This window comes from Phalaenopsis equestris, unplaced genomic scaffold, assembly GCF_001263595.1.
Source record: "Phalaenopsis equestris unplaced genomic scaffold, ASM126359v1 Scaffold000754, whole genome shotgun sequence".
In the NCBI taxonomy this organism is placed as follows: Eukaryota; Viridiplantae; Streptophyta; class Magnoliopsida; order Asparagales; family Orchidaceae; genus Phalaenopsis; species Phalaenopsis equestris.
Genome location: NW_018165194.1, coordinates 125,166 through 149,023, shown reverse-complemented (window position 1 = coordinate 149,023; position 23,858 = coordinate 125,166). Strand labels below are relative to the sequence as shown.

Genomic DNA, 23,858 nt, shown 5'->3' with positions numbered 1-23,858 from the left:
CGGATCGCATCCTCGAATGCTGCTCCGTTTTCCAATTTTCCGGAAGAAAAATAACTGGCATGCAGCCACCGTCCCATTTCCCGCGGCCTTGTTCTTCCTCGCCCGCATCCTTCGCATCAAACTATAACTGCAGGATTCTGGGATCGAAGTAAGAATCCAGTCCGGGATCCTTTCTACGGAGTAGATGGCTTTAATGGCGGTGCTCGAGTCAGATCTGCGCGCCCTTTCCGCCGAGGCCCGTCGACGCTATCCTGCGGTGAAAGATGCCGCCGAGCACGCCATCTTGAAGGTCTGTTTATGAATCTCTTCTTGGGGCTCAACTATTTCCTTCCTCGTTTCGCTCAACTACAAGAACTCTGCTGCTTACAATTATTTATGTAGTTTTTTTTTTTTAATTTCTTCTGCAAGAGTAGAAGCTGCGTGTCTGTGTGTGTGGGTTGTGGGGGGGGGGGGGGGGGGTGGGGGTGGGGGGGGGGGGGCGGCGACGACGACGTGCCTTTCACTGTATCCTGGTGGCGGCTTAGGTTTGATGCGTGCGTTCGTTGTGCTTGGGTTGAATCCAATTTATATTTTATATCGCGGTGTACTTTGTTGAATCACATTTATATTTCATATCTTGCCGCATGTACAGCTATCATGGAGATCATACATTCAAACACTACTGCTTGCAGTTGATTCTATTTTCTTCTTTTTAAATCTCATGATTTTCCGTTATTTGGCAGCTCCGCTCTTTATCTGGACCTGGTGAGATTGCTGACAATGAGGACATAGTGAGGATATTTCTGATGGCATGTGATGCTAAATCGGTCAAACTGAGTGTTCTCGGACTAGCTTGTTTGCAAAAGCTCATATCGCATGATGCCGTCGCATCTTCTGCACTAAAGGATATCCTTTCCACTCTGAAAGATGTGAGTTTGGGATTATTGAGTATGCCTTTACGATAGTTTTCTCAGCAACATGATTTCTATTTTATTTATTTTTACTAGACAACTAGATATTTATAGTCACCTTTGTATGGATGAGATGCCTCTTTTGTAATTAAATAGTGTTTTGCTTGGTATTTTGTTGACAAGGAGGTTATACCAATTTATGCAGAAAATCAAGCTCTAACTTTAACATTGTTGCACGTGAAAACAATTCTAATTTTTATATATGAATGTGCCACGCTTTTTAACTTACCTCTTTGTGATAATATCACCTTCTTTGGAAATGATTATAGGAGCGTGAACTTGTACCTAGATATTATGTTATCAAGTATAACTTAGATCTATTATACAAGGTCTAGCCGTCTAGTATATAAACAAAGATGTCAGTTGAAAGATGGAAATTCATCGGTCATCATGTCATGTGAGCTATGTTTAGCCAAGGAGGGCACCCTTTGACTTTCTTTAATGAAAATTTGAATGATTCTAGGAGAAAGTATCCTACCAAAGACAATAATTTTTATGCTATTGTGCGAGCCTTTAATCATTAAAGTCTTTATCTGCTGGCAAATAAATTTACTCTTTATACGGATCACGAGGTATTGAGATTCCTGAATAGTCAGAATAAGCTAAACGGTAGAAATGCCTCATAGGTATAATTTCTTCATATCACCCCGCTTTAAGAGTCATAATAAACTAGCTGATGCACTGAGTTGTTGCAAGTTATTATTCACTACGATGCTTTATAAGGTCGTTGGTTTTGAAGTGCTGAATGAGTTATATACAATTGTTGAGTATTTTTTTTTTATATTTCGCGTTGTTTTTAGGATAGACCATATGAGTTGTACCATCAATTTGATGGATATCTATTCTTCCAAAATAGGTCATGCATTTATCGGGGTTCACTCAGAGAATATTTTACAAGAATGACATAGTGGAGGGATGCATGATATTTTGGCAGAGACAAGATTCTATTTTTAGTAAAAGAATATTTTTACTAGCCCAAATTAGTATGAGATGTGGATAGACACGTCAGACAGTGCAGGACACCATTTGGCTAAGACTCGAGGAAAAAATATTGGGGTATACTCCCTTCTCATTTCAGAGCCACATTGGTTGGACGCGAGAATGGATTTTATGGTATCCTTGCTTTAGACATCGTGGGGTAAAGTTTATACGATGTTTGTGGTAGGCTGTTTTTTCAAGATGACACATTTTTTTCTTTGACGTAAGATAATTGATGCGTCACATATTGCTAACTTATACTTTAAGGAGATTTTTCTCCTTGATGTTATACCCGAAAGCATTACGCCAGATAGAGACGTGAAAAATTTCAGCTACTTTTGGAGGACTTTATGTGATAGGTTAGGTTCAAAGCTTCAATTCACTTCAGTAGCTCAACCCCAGACAGGGTTATAAACCGCAGTTTGAGAGAACTTCTTAGATGCTTTGCAGGAAAGACCACTGAGCAACGAGACTTAGTTCTTCCTCAGGTGGAGTTTACCTATAATCTTTCTAATGATTAGTCCATAAATCATGACCTCTTTGAGATTGTCAGTATTGCTCTGCCAGCCACTAAGCTTAACATTGATGCTAAGGTTCGAGTACGGATATTCGGATCCAACACAAGCATGTCATGAGGAAATTGGCAAGCAGAACTCTAAGCATCAGAGGCAGGCTAACAAGTTCAAGAAGGCCATGAATTTCGTGGAAGGCGATATGGTATGAATTAGGTTGAAGGAGCGATTTCCTGCAGGTTCATTTGGAAAGCTCAAACATAGAGCTGATGGTCCATTCATAATTGTTATGAAAATTAATGACAATGCCTACAACATTGAATTCTGTGGGATTACAATATTTCTGTTACTTTTAATTTTGTTGACTTGCCACCGTACTTTCAGAGCCTAAATATCACTGGAGGCGAGGGCGAAGCCCCTCCTTCCCGGAGAGAGACGTGGGCATGGTTTCCAATGATATTGCGATTACGTTGTATTAGTTCCCGCAATCATGGGAGTTCAGTGTCAGACGAAGTTATTTTTTTTTCTTTATTTCTTCATCAAATTTTTTTCCTTTGTTTCTTCTTTGTTTGGTTCTTACATATTTTTCAAATTTCTATTTTCTTATTTTTTTATTTTTTTATTATGCTATTTGGGATGAATTAACAAACAATATTAAACAAGTAGCAAAAAATGTACTTGAAGAATCAAAAGAAAAAATTTCTATAAATAAAAATAGTTTGTGGTGGAATAATAATGAGCAAGATAAGATAAAATATAAGAAGTTATGTTATAAAAATTGGTTTAATTGTAAAAGCTTAAAAAAATGGGAAAAATACTAAATGACTCGCAAGGAGTCTAAAAGAACTATTTGTGACGCTAAAAATTCTGCTTTTAGTGATTTTTATGATAGATTAGATACTAAAAAGGGTGAAAAATATATGTATAAACTAGCCAAACAAAGAGAAAATAAAAGTAAAGATTTAATACTAGTAAAGTGTATTAAAGATGAAAATCAGAATGTGCTTTTCATAGAAGAAATAATTCAACATAGATTGGTGAGTTATTTTGATAAACTTTTTAATGAAGTTTCTGAAAATACGATCGATCTTAGTGATCTTAATATCGTTAATAATAATAAAACGTTTCTTTTTTACCGCCACATTCGTAAAAAAAAAGTTGAGGAGGCTTTAATGAAAACAAAGGGTGGAAAGTCACCTGATGATATCCCAATTGAAGTGTGGAAATATTTAGGAGATTTGAGAGTCTCTTGCTTACTAAACTCCTTAATATTATTTTAATAACTAAAAAGATGCCTGAGGAGTGGAGAAAGAGTATTTTAGTCCCCATTTTTAAGAATAAAGGGATGCACAAGAGTGTACAAATTATAGAAGAGTTAAGTTGATGTGTCATACTTTAAAATTATGAAAGGGTAATTGAACATAGGTTAAGACGTATTACAAAGATTTCTCATAATCAATTTGGTTTTATGCCGGGCAGGTCTACCAGGGAAGCTATACATTTATTGAGAGGTTTACTGAAGAAGTTCAGAGATAATAAGGAGAGTCTACATATGATTTTTATTGATTTAGAAAAAGCTTACGATAAGTTTCCAAGAGATGTCCTTTGGAGCATTCTTGAGAAGAAAGGTGTTGATATGACTTATATTCGAGTAAAGATATGTATAATAGAGTTGTTACTTGTGTTTGAACTGAAGCAGGATTGACCAAATATTTTCCTATTTCTGTTGGATTACATCAGTGATCGGCTTTAAGCCCATATCTTTTTGCTTTAGTTATGGATGGTCTTACTGGACATTTACAGGAGGATGTACCTTGGTGTATGATTTTTGCTGATGATAACATTCTCGTGGATTAGACGAGAGAAGAAGCCTAGGAAAAACTTGATTTATGGAGGTCTACATTGGAGTCTAAAGACCTTCATTTGAGTAGAACTAAAACTGAATACATGGAATGTAATTTTAGTAGTAGGAGCTCTAGTGACAGAAACAGAAGTGTAACTTTGGGTTGGGCGATCAAATTATTAAAAGGTGTGAACGATTTAAATATCTTGGGTTTGCTGTTCAAAGAGATGATGATATAGATGAGGATGTTAATAGTAGAATTCAAGTTGGTTGGTTGAATGATGGAATGCTTTGGGCCTTTTTTGTGATAGAAAAGTACCGCTTAGACTGAAAGGAAAATTTTATAAGAGGGTGGTGAGACCTGCAATGCTCTATGGCGCTGAATGTTGGCCTTTTTGGCCTTTAAAAGAGAAGCATAATACTAAGTTAAGTGTTGCCGAGATGAGAATGATTAGGTGGATGAGTGGCTTTACACTCAGACAAAATGCAAAATGAATATATCCGGGTTAGGGTTGGTGTAGCTCCAGTGACAGACAAAATTAGAGAGAGTCGTCTTAGATGGTTTGGTCACATTAAACGTCAACCATCTGATGATCCGATTAGGTGAGTAGATGTTTTAGATTCGAGTTATGTTAAGAAAGACAGAGGTAGATCTAGGAAGACTTGGGCTTATTGTATAAAAAATGATCTTAATTTATTAGAATTAAATGAAAATATGACACTAAATAGGACGCAATGGAGAAAAAGGGTTCATGTAGCCGACCCCACATAGTGAGATTAAGGCTTTGTTGTTGTAGGGAACCTCTATGTAGGTTGTATTTTTGGTTTTGGGATTTCCAGCTTGAGTTTATGAATTTTGAGAGAACATTCTCTAATATCTCCCCTCTAGAGCACTTTAGCCTCTTCCTTTTACAAGTGGTGCATCCGCAGCTTGCCTAGGAATAGGCGGTGAACTCCTCTCGCCGTCTGCACCTAGCCGATTCACTGTTTGCCTGCTGTTTTTAGCCGGGCAACTGCTAGCGCCTCCGCTACCTGATATTTACAGCAGAAAATTGCTGTTTTTCGCTTCAGGTTCGCTGTCCCTTCGTCAATCGCACCGCTTTTTAGCTGCCATTTATCCTCCTCACTCACATAATCACATGTAAATTTTCTCTAACACCTTGCCTTTTATCACATATTCTACGAGCCGTACAATGATTCCCAAAGCTTAAGCAGATGTGTGGTGCCAAAGAACAAGTAATTTGATGCCCAACTGTTTTGTTCAGCTATGTGGCGGTCTTCCAGCTGTGCATGCTTCAAAGTTATTCGAGCCACTTCCACATCACACACAAATTCTCACGACTTCTGGTCAAAATATTATTTAAGCTGTGATTATGTCCCTGTGATACAATGAACTTGATTATCTGTTGGCATATCCTGGCGACCTCTTTGATGTTTAATCTTAACTATTCATCTTTTTAAATTAGTGTTTATATCTTCTGACGTGGGTAAAACCATTAATTAGACCTTATGCTACTTGTCAAAGAGATCACTAGCTGGGAAATCTATGTTGGGCCTTGGATCACACTATTTTTTCAAAGCATACCTTCAATCCCTAAGCTTAAAAGCTAATACTTGGGGTAACATGACTGGTATATAAAACCAACTGATTGTTTATTCTTTGATGCATTCTCGTCTTTACAGTCTTAGGGTGCGTTTGGGGTAGCTTGTGCATTTCAGGATAAACAGCTTATCCTGAAACGCGGCCTGTGAGTCGACCGCAGGGTTCGACCCGCGGTCTGCGTTTTGTGTAAAAATAGAACCGCGTTTTCGGATAAGCTGGCAAAACGCGCCAACCAAACGGTACTGCGGCGTTTTCAAAAACGCCCCCGCACTTATAAGCTGCCCCAAACGGGCCCTTAGTTGCTTCAACAACCCAATAGGACCATACATTCCAAAACCCGGCAATATGTATTCAATTTGCTTTATGTTGTCAATACTTTTGTTGCCAGTGTTTTTCTTCACGAATATTATGATAATTTAGGATCTTTTTGTGCAATAAATTTTCAAATGTAAGCCAATTATGTAGAAGGATAGCAAATGTAGCCGATTAAATTAAAAATATTTGCACTCCTGTAGATTTGTTAAAAAATTTTCTCGAAGTATTATTTCCGTTGTAGCTGAACATGGCAATGTATTCCCAGTGCTTATTCAACTAATGTTTTACTGTTTTGCTTTTCAGATTACCATCATATCACAAGTTTTATTATCACTGAGAACTTGTGATAGAAAGCTATGCATTGTGCGTGCACTTTCATCATCTATCGTGTTTATAGGGAATACATTCTTTTGTGTGTTTTTTTAATTCATTTCTAGAGTAAAGGGGATTTTATTTCCCACAACATATGTAGCGCAGCTTAGAATATTACCTAACGGAGCCTTTGTAGAGTGCAAATTGTATTTTGTTGTTACTTCATGTTGCTGGTCCATCATAACTTACATAATAGCATCTGTATACATGTTCAGGATGCTTGTTCGATTTATTTTTTTGAAATGATTTTATCAAGATTCTAATCTACCTATTTTTTTCGACTTACCATTCTTCTTCCTTTTAATGCAGCATTCAGAGATGGCAGATGATAGTGTTCAGCTTAAAACTCTTCAGACTATATTATTAATATTTCAATCACGTCTACATCCTGATAATGAGGTGTGCAAAGCTCTTTTTCACATTTTTCAATGTTCATCTTAGTATTTATGAGGTAGTGGTCTGATTTGATCGAGATTTTTCTACCTGCAAACTTGCTTGTGTCCAAGAATATTTGGCGACTGTTCTGTGCTTGCTGTTAAATCATCTTAGAAGTATACAAATAAGGATTAATTTGTAAAGTTTTTTTGCATTGCAATCGGAGAATAAAATGCTTGAAAATATAGTGATGATTATTCTAGACTACATGCAGCTACGTATCTTTATTCGGTGCAACCGTGTATGATTTGGTTTTGGCATCATATGTATCTATATTTATGAAATTCTACTTTTGATTTTTAATCATTTTAGTGATTACTTAAAGTGTTTCTCTGGGATTGCTTTAGTTTTAAGATTAATTTTCTTATGGAAGTGCTGTTTGCAGTCGTTTGCATCTTAAAGAGTGCTTTTACTCATAGGGTGAAGCGGCTCCGATTCATATAAGATTATGTGTGCTCTGGTGAAATATCTTATGATACTAATTTTAATAATACCAAGATAGTTTATCCCAAGTAAACTTTCTTATTTTTGTTTCATATACTTCAATTGCCCTTATATGATAAGTAGTGTTACATGCTTAAAAATTCGTGGAGGAAGAGTGGGAGTTTTACGTCCTAGCTTCACACAATAATTCCACATATAACATTTAAAATAATAGAGTATGGGAGAAACACATTTTTTGTGTGGAAAAATTAAGAAGGGAAAAATCCTGGGCTTAGCCCATTGATCTACTATATAACCACAATTGCAAGGTTTGAATTTCCTTTTTATTGGAGAAGACATGATTATAAAGTGATATGCCCAAATTTGATCTTTTATGCTTGTATTAGAGTTAGATGTGATAAAAGACGAAAATAATGATTGGATGCAGGCGATTAGGTGTCAATGGTCAGGCGATGCCAATTAGATAATGGTAACTAGCTAGTGATGGTTGGTAGTGGTTGCTGTCATTGAACATCACCAGAGCTCTAGAATTCTTTAAATATCTAAGTTCTCACTCAACTTCTCTCTTTATGGAGCATGTTGCTCTATTTATAGAGTTTTAAGAGGGACATTTTGATAAATTTTGCCAAAATTTCAAAATACTCCATCGATAGCCTATCTTGATTCTTCTGGTCCTAACCATTCTTTCAACATTTAAATGTCTTGTGACCTCATAATTGAATTATCTATACTTGCTGGATTTCTGTTGTCGAGATGCTCAAATCAACTATATGCATGTGTACTTTGAGATCACGTGACCCTTAAATTAATGCTTTAAAGCTCTTAATTATACTTCAAGTATTTGATTTAAGCTCATTTTGGACTCAAGTGTCGTTAGGTTTGTCTCGTTTATGCATTTAGTTTGACTGTAAATTTACTAAAATTGGAATTCGGATGATCATGAACTTGAATTGGGAAGTTATTTCATCTTAAATGCATTCATATTCATAATTGATCTAATGGATTTCTTTGTGTCATATCAGGTAGATAATTAGAGGTTTCTGAACTTGCTCAAGCTAGTTTCGCTAGTTCAGCAATGCCACAGAGCTTCTTGCAAACTCCGTTTATTGATTGCTATATTCTTGTTCTTCACCTTTTATTCTTCACTTCATCAACGACAAAACAAGCCTAATCCGCTTCATCTGAAAGTTTGTCTTAAATGACCATAATATATTTCTTCAAAATGCTGCATTACTCTTAAGGGTGCAGAAAGGTACGCTCAAATATTAGATTTTTACCTGCCTAATGTGCAAATCTGGAATAATTAGATCAAGCAAATGATCAAAATGGTCTTTGATTTTTTAGCTAAGTCCATTTTAGTTTCAGACCTATCAAGTTGTCAATTTAATCTAACTCATTAAGTTTAAAACAATTTGGTCTTGTCATCAATTTTGACATTTGCATGGAAATTAGCCAAGGAAAATTTTCAATGAGGATATTTTTTTTTTAGAGTTAGGGTGCATTTGTTTTGCCCGTGGCATTAGAAAAGTTGGTTTCAGATGCTGCTGTTGAAAATCTGTTGTTCTGAAGCTGGTGTTTCAGAAGCAGTTGGTCTGTTTGAAAAATACAGTTTTGAAAGTGTTTCCTGTTGACATAATGTCTGTAATATAAACACAGTTCAGTTTGAACATTTTGAAAAACACAGTTCTGAAAGTGCTGCCTATAGGATAAATCCTATGACAATTTATCATGTTATTTTCACTCATAATATCATAAGACAAATTAAGGTGACCATTAACCGAATCATAAGAAATTATCAGAAGAGAAGGCTGCATGGAAACTTGAGGCAAAAAATGATAACTTCACAGTTCCTGTGCATAGTGGGTAAGGCTGTGATAATATTTTCATCCAGCTTTTAACAATGTGCATCATTATAATGACATACACATCAATAACTATATTCAGCCAAAACTAAAGCCCCAATTCATTGCTTATCATGGAAAATCTTTCTTTTTAAGCATCTGATTCGAGGTAATAATGCCGACAAAATTTTGAGACCAATAATCATCTAGAGAGCCGAAATAGATCATAGGACAACATTGATATCATACAAGATCGAATATATAATAGCTGCATGGCATCATCACAAAATGCTTATAAAAATCAAACAATTCTTCAAAAAGTAGACAATTCTTGTGTTTTCACATATCTAACACCCAAGCATTGAAATTTATACTTTCACATGTATAAAATTACAGACATACCACACAATTCATATTTTTTTATATCAGCCAAAGATTAAAGAAGTCAAAGAACTATCCTCATAAAATCAATTCTTAAGAAACATCAGCCAAAGAATTTTATAAGCAGATTCTGATAGCATGGAGCTGTTAAAGTAGATTCTGAGAGCTACACTTTCTTCATCCGTTCACTACAAACAAGAGGAGCTAGTAAGCAAATGTTCATAAGTCTTCCAAATAGTTATAAATTTCCATGGTAATGGCAGCACTGATTACCTAAAAATCTTTTGGTCATCCTAAGATGCCGCATCATCACTGCAGGAAACATAATAACATCCTTAATACTCAGGAGCACACAACGGCAACACTATAATTGGCATTAAGCTAATTTTTTTAGTAGGCATTAACCTCATTTTTATAATAGGCCTTAATCCCTTTTTTATAACATATGCTTCCTTGTTGGTATATCAATAAAGTCAGCCAACAAATGCTTCAACTAATCAATTCTTACAACAGATGCTTGCTTGTTGTTATTTTAAAAAAAATTCAGCCAAAACAGGCATTTCCGATAAATAAAAGCAAGGGTGTATTGCCACTGTCAAATTATACAATCAAGCAATATTGAAAGGAACGAGTTCATCCAAGCAAAATCCTAAGAATAACACACAGTATCCATGTATTTAGATACGTACCACCGAACTCCCTTGCATAAACGGAAGCTGAAAGAACAGAGGTTGCGTAATAATAAATGTGGCCAGAGGACACAAAAACAATTGATGACTCCAGCTTCCCAATTCAGATAGCCCACGAAATAAAATTAAAAGCAGGCCAATTCCACTTTAAGTCAATAAATGATGACTCCTCGCTCCTCAATTCTAATATACAAAGCTTTTCAAATTTCAGCGTTCCATTACTCTTCTTATAACTGTCGGGTCAAAAAAAAAAAAAAAAAAAAAAGAAAAAACTGAAGCAAAAATATATTTTCAGTGTAGTTAAGGTCTCTGCTATATCAGAAATAGTAAGCGAAACCTTTTATGTAAGGAACAGGGGTAAGAAATACCAAAACAAAGCAAACATTTCCCTTTCCTAGCATGCCAGCATCACACATTCATGCTTGTGTGAATCCAAGTTCACAGTTCCTGTGTATAGTGGGTAAGGCTGTGATAAATTTCCCAGATCATTGTAAATGTAGGTTTTCAAAATTATAATGGAATTTGATCTAATTTCCTGCAGGATATCTTGCTTCCTTATCATCTTTGCCTGCTTATAGAAATATTATATGCAAAGCCAATTTTCGGTTCATATTAAAACACTGGAATATAAAAGACAATTTACATACATACCACCGAATTCACCTTCAGCATAAATCAATATTTTCAGTTCATATTAAAACATTACCTTGTCGGAGCTCAAGGCAATCATCTTTAACAACAGAAGAAGAAGAAGAGAAGAATAGCTGGAAAGTGGGGAATGCTTCTCAGAACTTACGGGAAGGATGAAGCACAAATACAGACAAGCATGGATCAAAGTGTACATGTCCACCATGATGCAATAGCCTTTGAGAAGTGATTTGAGTGTGGGAAGGAAGAGAAACAGAAGATGGAAATCCTCACCTGCTGGTTTGCTGCTACGCAGATGTATCTTGTGGAAGGAATTGAAGGGATTGGCTCGTCTCAAGATCTTGAGGGGGGGCGCTAGGGCTGGAGAGACCACGAGGGCACGGGAGGAATAATATTAGTGGAACGCTCGAACTGCACTCCCTTATGCATGTTCGTGTTGTTATTATCTGTTGGAATGGCGTTCCCGAACCGGAGGCGTCGAACCGGCGAAACAAAAGGGCATCAACCGCATTTTGGAGCTGGCCATGGTTTTGAAAGCTGAAACAAATCGGCCCTTAATCTCACGTCGTAATTTATATATAGTCAAACTAATAAGATTCACTGTGAAAAATCCAAAATGCTTTTATGGAAAACTTCTCTCCCTCAAATAAATGACCGTTGACAATAAGACAAAATTTGTTCATGTTTGGTAATTCGAGGGACTTGAGTGAATGCTGAAAAAGTTTCGGACTAAAATAACAACACTTAAAAAAGTAATCGAGAGCAAGATCGATCAACTACACTTGGAAGGAATAGTGCGACCTCCGAATTGCTTGAATGAACTGAAGTAGACGAGATTGGATGAAGGAATCAGAAGCATGTTCCAACAACAACATTTGGAGAGAGTTGCACGACATATAGAGGTTTGAAATGAGCGACAACAGGTTGATCGAGATGGAGTGCAATTCAGGGCTGTAGAGATCACTTCAAAGAATTTTGGCATGGAACAGGGAGTCGTGGTGGGTGAGACCTTGACGGTGGGTTGCATCTAAGGTGCCCTTGCGACGGTAGCCTTCCAGGAGAAATGAGATTCATGAGTAATGATGGGAACGAGACTGACAGAGAAGAGCAGAGGGGTTTGTAAGGGATTGATTTTGACATTGCAACATTTTCAAGGGGACTGATTTTGACATTGCAACATTGCAACATTTTGACAATGCTGAAGACTATGATGGGGTGATTCACGACACATGGCTGAGATTCTTCATTGAGTGACATCTCATAAAAGAGACACATGATACAAAGTTGATAAAGATTCTCGTGATCGATATGCTACTTGATGAGTTGTTTGGTGAGACATTATTATTCTCTAGGATTGACTTGAAATCTTGGTACCATTAGATTCAAATGCAATCAAAGGATATGTACAAGACGACATTTCAAGGTGTTGAGGGTCATCATGAGTTTTTGATTAAAGGAAAAGCATTGCTAGATATTAATGCCACGTGAGAGCCACACGCCTTGATCCAACAACAATTTTTTTCCTCCTTGAGGACAAGATATCTTTTTTGGAGGCGAGTAATGTTATGTTGACGTCTAAGGGCAATTTAGTCATTTGTCATTTATTATTGTTTAGTATAAAGGCTAATATGGTTTGGTGTTAGGGTTATGCATAAGATTGTTCTTTTGAGTTTTAGAGTCGGGTTTTAGGAGAGATTTCCTACCTCTCAAGTTACAGGATTTGGGAGAGATCACCAACCTCTCGAATTGTAGATTTTTATCTTATGTATTTGTTTTGATCTGTTTGATTCTCTTGCAATTAAATATTGTGTCCTAATTTGTGTGGAGAATATTCTTGATTCCTATCACACTACTTCAACATTCTAGTGACCATGGTTAGACTTTTAATAATTAGATCCATCATTCAATAACAACCTCTAAATATGTAAGGACTAGATTTATGAAGCCATTCCTTCTAAAATTTTATTTGCTTGATTCATATTACTGGCGATTGTAGTCAAAATTTCAATAATTAGATCTATGATGTAGTAACAAATTCTAGAAAATTCGAAGAGGGTATAATTTTTAGTTTACATATTTCTTTAGGGAGAAAAATAGTAGAGAGTAAAAGGAGGATTAAAAAATAAAAAAATAAGTAAAAAATAGAGGACTATAATAAATGATTGATCGGACCATAAAATAAACATAAGTCAACCATGGATTTTCCCATGATTTATGACAATTAACATGCATTATGACAATTTTATGCTCCAACGAAAAGCTATTGCAGGGTTAAGCTGGTGACCAGAGTTAGATGAATTTGTGTTTAAAAGCTATTTTGACACTGCAAATCACACAGCATATTAAAAATAGATGAAATCTTATCATGGTGCCAATGGAGGACTTAAACAACTCTATGATTGACCAATGCAAGCAGTACTTCTGTGTCAATATGAAAGCTTTATTCATTGTCATAAATAAACTTGGGAGAATCAAGAAATATATCCATGCTGGTGGAATTATCAGTATTATCATTACAGTGAATGCTTGAGCCTTGAAAAGACATCACTTTTCTACGAGAATTACTCCTGATCGGCAGCCATCAATATTAGCCCTACTAAATGAATGTTGGATGCTGTCGAAGTCATACAAGTATTATTTCTCCTTTCATTGGCAGATAGACCTAGACTTAATTCATAATGTTTGCTTTCAATTTGGGCACTCTATGTTGCACGTAAGTGCCTGTTTGACATCATTTCTGTTTTCTATTTTTATTTTCTCTTTTATTTTTGAAAGTATATTTGATTGGTATAATTTTTATATATTTATTTTTTGCTTTAGAAAATAAATGAAATTGTTTTTAAAAAATATTCAGAACACTTAAAAGTTGTGCTAAGTATTTTTAAGTGCCTGTTTGACATCATTTCTGTTTTTTATGTTTATTTTCTCTTTTGTTTTTGAAAGTATATTTGATTGCTATAATTTTTACATATTTATTTTTTGCTTTAGAAAATAAATGAAATTGTTTTTAAAAAATATTCAGAACACTTAAAAGTTGTGCCAAGTATTTTTAAAAACAATTAGCTCAATCAAACTTGTTTTAATTTAAATCAAAATAAAAATAAAAAATAAAAATATAAAATAAAAGAAATCCCAGATAGCTGCTAAGTGAATTGTCAAGAGTCAAAGAATTGGCTTATGAGCTTACTTAAGTAAGTTGAAGAACTTAGAGGCAAGCATTTTTGTTTTTGTTTGATTTTGAGCCTAGTGACATGCGGCTGCTAATTGTGACTTCCAATTTTCTACATCACAGGTTAAGTTTAAGTTGAGTCAACAACAACAGCTCCTTCTGCTATGCTGCTGTACATGTAAACAACAATTTTAAATGTTCTTATTCTCTTTGTTCAGGACAATATGGCTCAAGCTCTTGGTATTTGTCTTCGCCTCCTGGAAAATAGTCGTTCTTCTGACAGTGTCCGCAAGTAAGTTCCATAGTAATTAAATTTTCACGTAAATTATAGAGAGAGATTTTTTTTTTCTTCATTAACTTGTATTGTACATGTTTGTGTGTACATGCTTTTGTTCTAGTACCGCTGCAGCTACCTTCCGACAGGCGGTTGCTTTGATATTTGATAATGTCAATCATGCTGAATGGCTTCCTGCTGGAAAATATGGTAGTCAGCTTTCTCGAGCTAATTCTGTCACGAACAGTGTTACACATAGCATCAGCGAATCAGAGTATAATTCTTTGTGTACATCTTTCTCTTACTATACTTAAATTAAGGGTCCGTTTGGCATCACTTTTGTTTTCTTTTTTTTTTAATTTTTTTAATTTTTATTTTTAAAAATATATTTGATTGAGATAATTTTTATATGTTTTATATGCTTATTTTAAATAAATCAAATTATTTTTGAAAGCACTCCAAACACCCAAAAATTATTTTGAGTGTTTTTAAAAATAAATTCCTCAATCAAACATATTTTAATTCAAATCAAAATATAAATAAAACAAAGAAAATTAAAATATGAAAAACAAAAAATAAAAAACGATCCCAATCGGTCCCTATATAAACTGTTCTTTGCATATGAATTTCAACTTCCATGCATATGGAACTATAGGTATTTATGTAGTGATAGCAAGTTATGCTATCTGGCTAATCGGTGATATTGCTCACTTAAGTTTTGTCAGGTGGTTAGAGACAAGAAATATTGCTGTTCAACCAAATAAGAGAGATTTTCTGAGCAAAACTGGGAAACTTGGGCTTTTTCTGCTTGAGGATTTGACAGCTCTTGCTGCAGGTGGATCTGTATGTGCCGAATGAAAGATAATATTATTTTTTTATTGACATTAGCATATTATGGTTCAACATATTAAGCTTGATGGGCGTGCTGGCTTTTTCTTACCAGGCAATGTGGTTACGGGTGCATTCACTTCAACGGATATTTGCTTTAGATATACTTGAGTAAAAAATCTAACCGATATTCTCTGACTTAATTTTGTGTTAATCACTCTGATAATTGTCTTATCCCATCTTTAGCTATGATAATTTGTTTATTTTTATTTTTGTTGCTTTTTTATTTCAATTCAGCATTGTTGAAATAATTTACAAGATCTCCATATTTTATTTTCATCAGGTTAAAAGCTACTGTCATGCTAAAGTTAAACTGATGATTTCATACTTAAAAAAGTCCAATAATCGTGAAGCTTCCGAACATTACTGTTTATCAGCTTTACATGAAACCAATATCAAAAGATGGATTTTAAAAACTTAAAGATATCAATTCATAGAACACTTTTCACCTTCAAGATTAATGATGCCCCAAAACAAATTTGGGTGAAAATTTCAAATAGTTGCATGCATGTGTGGATACTATCTGGTATTTTACATTATGTTTTGACGTTTTATAAAAATATCTATGATTTTATGCTATGTCAATAGCTTGTCGTCTTGGCTCTAAAAAACAATCCTCTTCCTATCCTGCAACCAGCAGGATGGGTGCTGACAAACATCATTTGGAGTTAGCGGTACCTATGAATTTGACAGTCTTACTCTTTATATTGGGTGCAACAGGTAAGGGGAGCAAATCACATTCCGGGGCTTACATATGAGTGTGAAAATCCCCCTATATATTATTTTCTTGGGCCACTTCTTACCTTACTCCAAATTAATTATGGTTGTGTTGAAACAGCAGGCATGGAACGCTCAGGAGAAAGGAAGGGTGCCAATAGAGGGAACAAATTGCTTTTGTCTTTGGTTTTTAGCAATCACACCATTTCCCAAATATCAACCGCCATTCCCTACCCCCACCACCAACTTGCGCCCACCCCCAACCACAAAATAATAATAAAAAAATCTTTATGTTCCCCATTCCGGCACCCTCTTTCACTTCCTCCAATCCGAACCCTAACCATGCCACCAAGAAGATAGCGTGAGAAATACATCGTCGTCAACAGAGGCTTACGGTGATTGATGGCGGGACCTAGATGCTTGGGAGGTTTGATTGATGGTGAGCAATGCGAGTTGGTCATGCCAGAGGAACATATTGCAGCTAGATACTTGGGAGGTTTGAAGCCAACTATCTGTAATGTTATTCAACAACTCTATTGGTCACTGAGAGATATTCAAACCTTAACATTGAAGGTGGAAAGTCAACAAAAACAGAGCAGACAATCACAACTACTAAGCCGACCACCTGTAGTGAGAAACATCAGCAGGAGCATGTCTCAGGGAGTCGAGAAGACTGGTCAGGATAAGGATAAAGTTACACGGAGTGAGAAGAAGCCTGAGAAGAGTTGCATGCCAACTACAATCCCAACAAGAAATGCTTCAGATGCCATGAATTTGAGCACGTCGCTTCCGATTGCCCGATTAGCTCAGTTGTGTTCTTTATCGAGCAACGTGCAGGGGAGGAAGTTAGCAATGACGAGACAACCGAAGAAAAGGGTGAGACCAGATGAGGGTGAGATATATGTGGTCCAACGAGTTCTTCAGACTGAGGCGTTGAAGGACCAATGGTGGTTTCACCACAATATATTTTATACTCGATGTATCGTGAATGAAAAAATATCTAACATCATCATTGATGGAGGTAGTGGCAAGGTTGCGGCGTCAACACTGATGGTGGATAAATTGAGTATCACGACTGATAGATGCCACCAACCATACTTAGCATGATTATAAAAGGAAAATAAGATTAGTGTTGACAGGAGATGTCTGCTTAGGATCAGGTTTGGTACGATGTGGTGCTCATGGATGCCTATCATCTTTTGTTGGAGAGACCGTGGAAGTATGATCACAAGACTCAACATGATAAGTAATGGAACACCTACTCATTCATCAAAGATGGCAAGCACATAAACCTTCTATCTTATGCTGAGTTCGAGATTATATTACAGGTGCCTTTGCTGGTAGAGAAATATCGGGAGGAACAGTTTTGGTGATGACAAAGAACCATGGGAGAGAAGTGCCAGTAACAGACACATGGCAACCAGTATTGAGAGAGTTTCAGGACATCCCGTTCGCTAGCTTACCACCTTGGTCGCCACCGTTCAGAGAGATTCAAAACCAATCTTAGGCTGTTTTTGGAGAATTCAATATAAACACTTGGCACAGATTCCTATTCAGCTAAGCAATGCACTCCTAGATGATTGGACCGATATGGATTTTTACTCGCAAGTGGGGAAAACTCTTCAGGTGCTTTGGGGAACAATGCAGTTGCCAGTGGGATCTATGTGCTTCTCGGACCGCAATTGAAGACCCCTCAACCCCGAAAGATTACAACAGCTCCGCTACTTTCAACATGCAAAGAGAATCTTTTACGAATAAGGTCGAAGCTCTCCCAAACCCTGGAGACTGACTCAGACACGTGAGAAACGTCGCGGAGTCGTGGGCTTCTCCTGTAATGTCCTTCATCTAGACCAAACCTGTCCAGATTCAAGAGGGCCGATTGGATTTTTCACGAGGGATTGGTGTCTCCGTTCCATAGGGGATCAAATCCTAGTTATTTATGGTTTATATATGTGATTCCTGTTTTTAAGTTTGCTGTTTTGGTTTTAGATTTATTTACAATCTCTGACGTCCTGTTTTCATCTTTTAGGGCTGTATCCAACAATGAGAAGATGTTTTGGTTGTCTCATCCCGAGGTGGTGTGTATCCTTCATTTTTATGCTCGATGCTGCCCCTTCCAACCCCTCCATTACCCGCTGCCACTCTTTCAATCCGCTTGTTGCTTGTTGCCACCTTTTTCAACCCCTTGCTTGCTACTACTTCTTTCTACCCTCCTGCTTGCTTCTAGCCTTCTGACAACCCTACACCCTTACTCCCCTTGCTGCCACCACCTTTCCATCGCCCTTTCAGCTTCCCTGCAGTTATCCGGCCACAGGCCAGCCTTCCTTAATTGCCCCTAGACGACCCTACCGCCAACAACTCTCAATTTCCACCACCTCGAATAACAACCCACCACCTTCAAACTTCACCTAAGTGGTTATTGGTGTTTATGATGTGGTGCTTGGGGCTGAACCAAGTCCAACTGATTCAACAGGAGAATGCTCGGTCTAGTAGGAGGTTGGACGGTCCCCATCTTTTCATTGGGCAGGGATTAATCCCCCTTCCTGTTTTCATTTCCCACCTATCCATCTTCTATTTATGTGTGCTTGTTGTCCTAAGGTTTTAGTTTTGTTTTTTTGAGTTCAGATTTCTGCCCAGCTCGCCGTCGACAACTATTTTCCCTTCTACGGTTGTATCAGAAGCTGTGAGTGCTCCGGCTTTAACTCGTTCGAGATGTGTATATTTCCGAACGGTTCAAGGGGTGCTCCGGCTGTAACTCGATCCCGCAGAGATACTATCTTCCCCCTATCCTTTTTCTAGCAAATTATCTGTCCCTTATTCTCGCCGCCAACCCTTATTCCTACACTGTCGTAACTCCACCTGTTGCCTCGCCATCTCAGCCAACATCCCCTATGATTACAACCCTTTGCTTTCTCGTGTTCTACTGTGCCATAACCCTCTTTCTTTCTCGCCTTCCATTGCTACCGTGACCCACTCCCCCCCTGTTGCCGTGACCCAATTTCCCCCAAAAAACTTGCTGCCGTGACACCACATTCTGCCCCTCTTTTTGTTGTAGCTTACTCCCCCATAAAACTTGCTCCCTGTAACACTACATCCTGCCCACACATGCTGCCATAGCCCATTCCCCCATAAAACCTGCTCCCGATGACACCACATTCGACCCCTACTTGCTCCTACCAACAATTTCACTGCTGTCAGACCCTCTAGCATAGCTAGTTACTGCCGTCAGCTCCGACCAACCCTCCCATTTGCTATCCAGTCCTCGCTCAACCCCTTTGCCGTAGCTCCAATGTCTCTTTTATGTTTGCCATCGTTTATTCCCTATTTTGAAGAGTCATCTTTATAACCAATTTCAATTCAACGATATTATTTCTATTATTATTTTGGTTTGGGCTAACTTCAGTATCATTTAGTCTCAGAGCTAGCCCAACCTTAGTCATATCCTAAGGCTTCTTAGCATTCACGTTAAATCTCCACAAAAATTTTCTTTTCTATTCCCAAATCCTATAGATAAACTTCGACCTAACCCTAATTTTTTTTTGCTGATTTTCAGAATTAGCAACCCCAAATTAATTTTTGACATCTCCTAACTTTATCGAGCAAGGTGTAGTAGAGGAAGTTAGCGATGACGATTAGTCTCTTACATCCACTTTCATCTCCTAGCTCTAAATCCTAGCCATGCCACCAAGTAGATACATGCTCGAGCCTACCCGGGAAGAGATACAGTCAGAGATCTGTCGACTTCATCGGAGGCTTGTGGATTAGTCTCCTTCATCCTCTTTCATCTCCCAACTCTAAATCCTAGCTATGCCACCAAGTAGATACATGCTCGAGCCTACCCGGGAAGAGATGCAAACATAGATCCGTCGACTTCATCGGAGGCTTGCAGACATTAAGGATGAAATCCATGGGGAGATTATCTTCGACCTGGATTGAAAAAGTTGGTGAAAGAGACGAAAATTTCAACCCTTTCCATTGAGAAGATGTCAGTGATGAAGATGAAAGACCACGATGTTTCACAATCCAGTGTCAGAGGAGGCCGAGAGAGGAAATATAATTTGGAGGACACAAAGACTTCAAAATAAATGTGAACTTACCAGAGTTCGACGGAGGTATGGATCCCGATGATTCTATTGAATCACTACAACCAGTTGAGAGGATCTTTGAATACAAAGAGGTTCCAGAAGATTGAAGGGTAAAGCTTGCATCTATCAAATTGAGAAAGAGCGCCTCCTTGTGGTGTGACAATTTGCAGAGGCTGAGGAAAAGAGAAGACAGTGATAATATCACCAAGTGGGAAAAGATGAAGAAAGCGACGCAGAGGAAGTATCTCCCATCCTATTACCCCCAGAATATTTTTCTGAGGCTCCACCACCTGCAATAGAGGGATCTTTCAGTAGAGGAGTTCATGGTGCAATTTGATTAATTGCAAATGAGGTGTGATTTGATCGAGCTAGAGGAGCACACAATAACCCGCTATCTGGGGGCTTGAAGCCCGCTATTAGCAACATGCTGCAACTACAACCTTATTTGTTATTTGGAGATGTATAGACCTTCACACAAAAAATGAAAATACAACATAAACACAACAGACAACCCCCACCAGCCAGACAACCACCTGCAGTTTGAGACACCAACAGGAGCATACCACAGGGAGTAGCGAAAGCTGGTTCGGATAAGGATCCAAGGACACTTCCAAACGAGCTTTGGTTAGTGAAGCCTAGCGCCTTGGGTGATATGATTGAATAATCTGTGAATGTGTCCTTCTTTGTGCTCCTTAACAGTCGCATCTTGGGATAAGACTTTATAATGAGAGTCCTGTGGTTTGTGAGACATCTACGAATACAATCGATAGAGAAACTTGATTCGCCCATAGTTGGAGACACCAGCAGGAGTACATTAGAGGGAGTTAAGAAAGCTTGTTCGGATAAGGATATAGTCACCCTAATTTAAAAGAAGTCTTGAGAAGAGTAGCTTGCCTGCTATAGTTCCTACCAAAAAATGTTTCAAATGTCATGGATTTGGGCTCATCACCTCCAGCCATCCGACGAGTCGAGTTGTGTCTTCTATCTAGCAGGGTGTTTAGAGGAGGTTAGCGACGAGTAGAAAGCTGAGGAATATGGCGAGATGTACAGTCTACCACCAAATGAAGGAGTGACACTTGTGGTTTGACAAATCCTACAAGATGATGATACGAGGGATCCCCAATGGCTTTACCATAACATATTCTACACACCCTACATGGTGAACGATAATTTATGCAGTCTCATCATCTCGATGGGGGGAACAGTAAGAATGTGACATAGATTTCTCTATACTTCTTACTTGAGGCTTTTTAAAAGCTTTCTGGTTTCATGATTGTCAAGTTTCAGTGTTCATAAATTTCTGCTAGAGATTTTGTTTTTCTAGTTGTTGATTCTGGAGATAAGTCTGCATCATGTTCTGGCTCTTCCGTAGGTGTTTCTGTTGATAATCCTGGTTGATTATTGATTTCTTTAGATTGTTGATGTGTTATAGGTGCATATTGACACTCCTTTCAACTTTTTCTGTCTCCCAATTGTATGTAGCATCTTCATCAAATTCTACATCTTGACTAATGATGAACTTCTTTGTTCTTAAGCTATAGACTCGATATCTTTTAGATTGAGTACTAGCCTAAGAAAATTTCCTTTTTTGCCATTTCATATAATTTACTTCTTTTTTGGTGGAATGTGAACATAGCAAATACAACCGATGACCATTAGCTGTTTTGCGGAAGGATTCCTTCTATTCCAAGCTTCAATCGATGTCTTATCTTTCACGGCTTTGGTTGGACATCTATTTAGTAAATAGACTACAGTATATACCCAAAACCGTTTTGGAAGACCCATATCCATCAACATAGTTCTTGCTATTTCCATCATAGTTCTGTTCGTCCTTTCAGTAACTTCATTTTTCTCTGGCGCATATCCAACTGTGAGTTGTTGTTCAACGCCTTCTTATTCACAAAACTTGCTGAAGTTATTTGAGGTATTTCCTTATCTCTATCACTTCTTAATGTTTTCAAGTAGTAGCCACTTTATTTTTAAACATAAGTATTGATTTTTTGTAAATCTCCACTGCTTGTGATCGCTCTTGCAAGAAATAGACCCATGTCATTCTTGTGTATTCATCAATGAAAATGATGAAGTATATGTTTTTCTCTAGAGATAGAGTATGCATTGGTCTACAATAATCAGTGTGAACAAGTTCTAATAGCTCCATAGCTATCCATGCTTTGCCTGATGGAAATGGTTCTCGATGTTGTTTATGGAGTAAGCATTCTTCACAGACATCATTGATTTTCTTTATTGTAGGAAGTTCTTTTATTGTCTTTTTGACGGAGAATCTTTAGCCGATGGAAGTTGGCCTACAAACATCTTTAACCACTTTGTTTTTCAACATAAGTTTTGAGTTTTTTGAAACTCTCGACTGCTTGTGATCGCTCTTGCAAAAAATATACCCATGTCATTCTTTTATAGTCATCAATGAAAATGATAAAGTATTTATTTTGCTCCATAGATAGAGTATGCATTGGTCTACAAATATCAAGGTGAACAAGTTCTAATGGCTCCTTAGCTCTCCATGCTTTGCCTGATGGAAATGATTGCCGATATTGTTTACCGAGTAAGCATTCTTCACAGACATCATTGATTTCCTTTATTGTAGGAAGATATGTTATCATGTCTTTTTGACGGAGAATCTTCAGCCGATGAAGTTGAAGTGCCCAAGTCGCTTCTGCCAAAGCCATGACTCATCTATTTGTGCCTTCATTGTCATATTATTCATGTATCTCCACTGAATGGAAAGCAACTGTTCTCTTTCATTGTGATCTTTTCAATTTAAAAAAAAATGTTTTGCTTGTCGTATATTGTGCAAGCTTTCCCTCAAAATTCAAAGAGTATCATTTTCGGTCATTTGTCCCACGCTGAGTAGATTTTGATTGATGTTTGGGACTAAGAGTATATCATTGATATATCTTTTCCTTTTTTCGTGTTAATTGCTATGGTGTCTCTTTCTGTTGCCTCCATGAAATCACCATTTCCTATTTTGACTTTTTTCTTGATTTTTTCAAGACTACAAAATATTTCTTCATTTTTGGCATGTGATTGTTGCAACTACTATCTAGATACGATGTATCTTTATTCTCTCTAGTGCAACTTGACAAGCATATAAGGGATTTTTATCTTCACTTTTCTCTTTTGAGAAATTGGTTCGTTGATTTTTCTTCAATCGACAAATATTTTATGTTTGCTCAAATTTCTTATAGTTTTGGCACTGTGGTTTTCTTTTATACGAACAATCTTTCTCAAAATGATTTTTTCTTTTGCAAATGCCTGTCGGCGCTTAAAAGGGGGGAAAAGAGAGTTTTTTTTTAAAGTTTGGGGGTCGCCCGTAAGAAGCTGTCGGTCGCCGGAATCGAAATCCCGTCGCCCGCTTCGGAAGGACTTTTTAATTTACGTATATATATATATAATTTTAGAAAAATATAAAATCAAACTGACCTCATATTTTCCATAGTTTAAATGAAAGAACACTCAACCTCAAATCCTGTATCTACCCCAAGGGATAAACACAAGACTTGAAGGTGAGGCTCGATCAAATAAACTAAGAAAGATATGACATCCGTTTGGGTCTGCGAAATCGTTTTATTTGCCGACAAGTTCCCCTATTTAATACAAAAAATTAAATAGGGTTTATTTTAAGCTGGGTTCAGAAAAGCTCCCTATAAGGGCAAGCCCCTATAGTTAATTACATCTTAAATGACCAAAGTCACCTAA

At 37.2% G+C, this 23,858-nt stretch overlaps 1 protein-coding gene across 12 annotated transcripts in view; it reads left to right on the top strand.

The window, feature by feature from the left end:
* The window catches only part of LOC110030700 (protein MON2 homolog), a 109,615-nt gene continuing 85,757 nt past the window's right edge, over positions 1 to 23,858 (top strand). For 6 of the 12 annotated variants that reach the window (XM_020733560.1, XM_020733554.1, XM_020733553.1 and 3 more), the window contains exons 1-7: positions 1 to 289; positions 723 to 908; positions 6,883 to 6,972; positions 14,399 to 14,472; positions 14,579 to 14,728; positions 15,171 to 15,297; positions 15,398 to 15,453. In XM_020733560.1, the coding sequence (XP_020589219.1) occupies positions 185 to 289; positions 723 to 908; positions 6,883 to 6,972; positions 14,399 to 14,472; positions 14,579 to 14,728; positions 15,171 to 15,297; positions 15,398 to 15,453 (788 nt within the window). In that variant the 5' untranslated portion in view covers positions 1 to 184. Of the gene's footprint in view, positions 290 to 722; positions 909 to 6,882; positions 6,973 to 14,398; positions 14,473 to 14,578; positions 14,729 to 15,170; positions 15,298 to 15,397; positions 15,454 to 23,858 lie in introns of those variants that run through there. The other 6 variants (XM_020733562.1, XM_020733561.1, XM_020733559.1 and 3 more) reach the window with 3 other exon arrangements.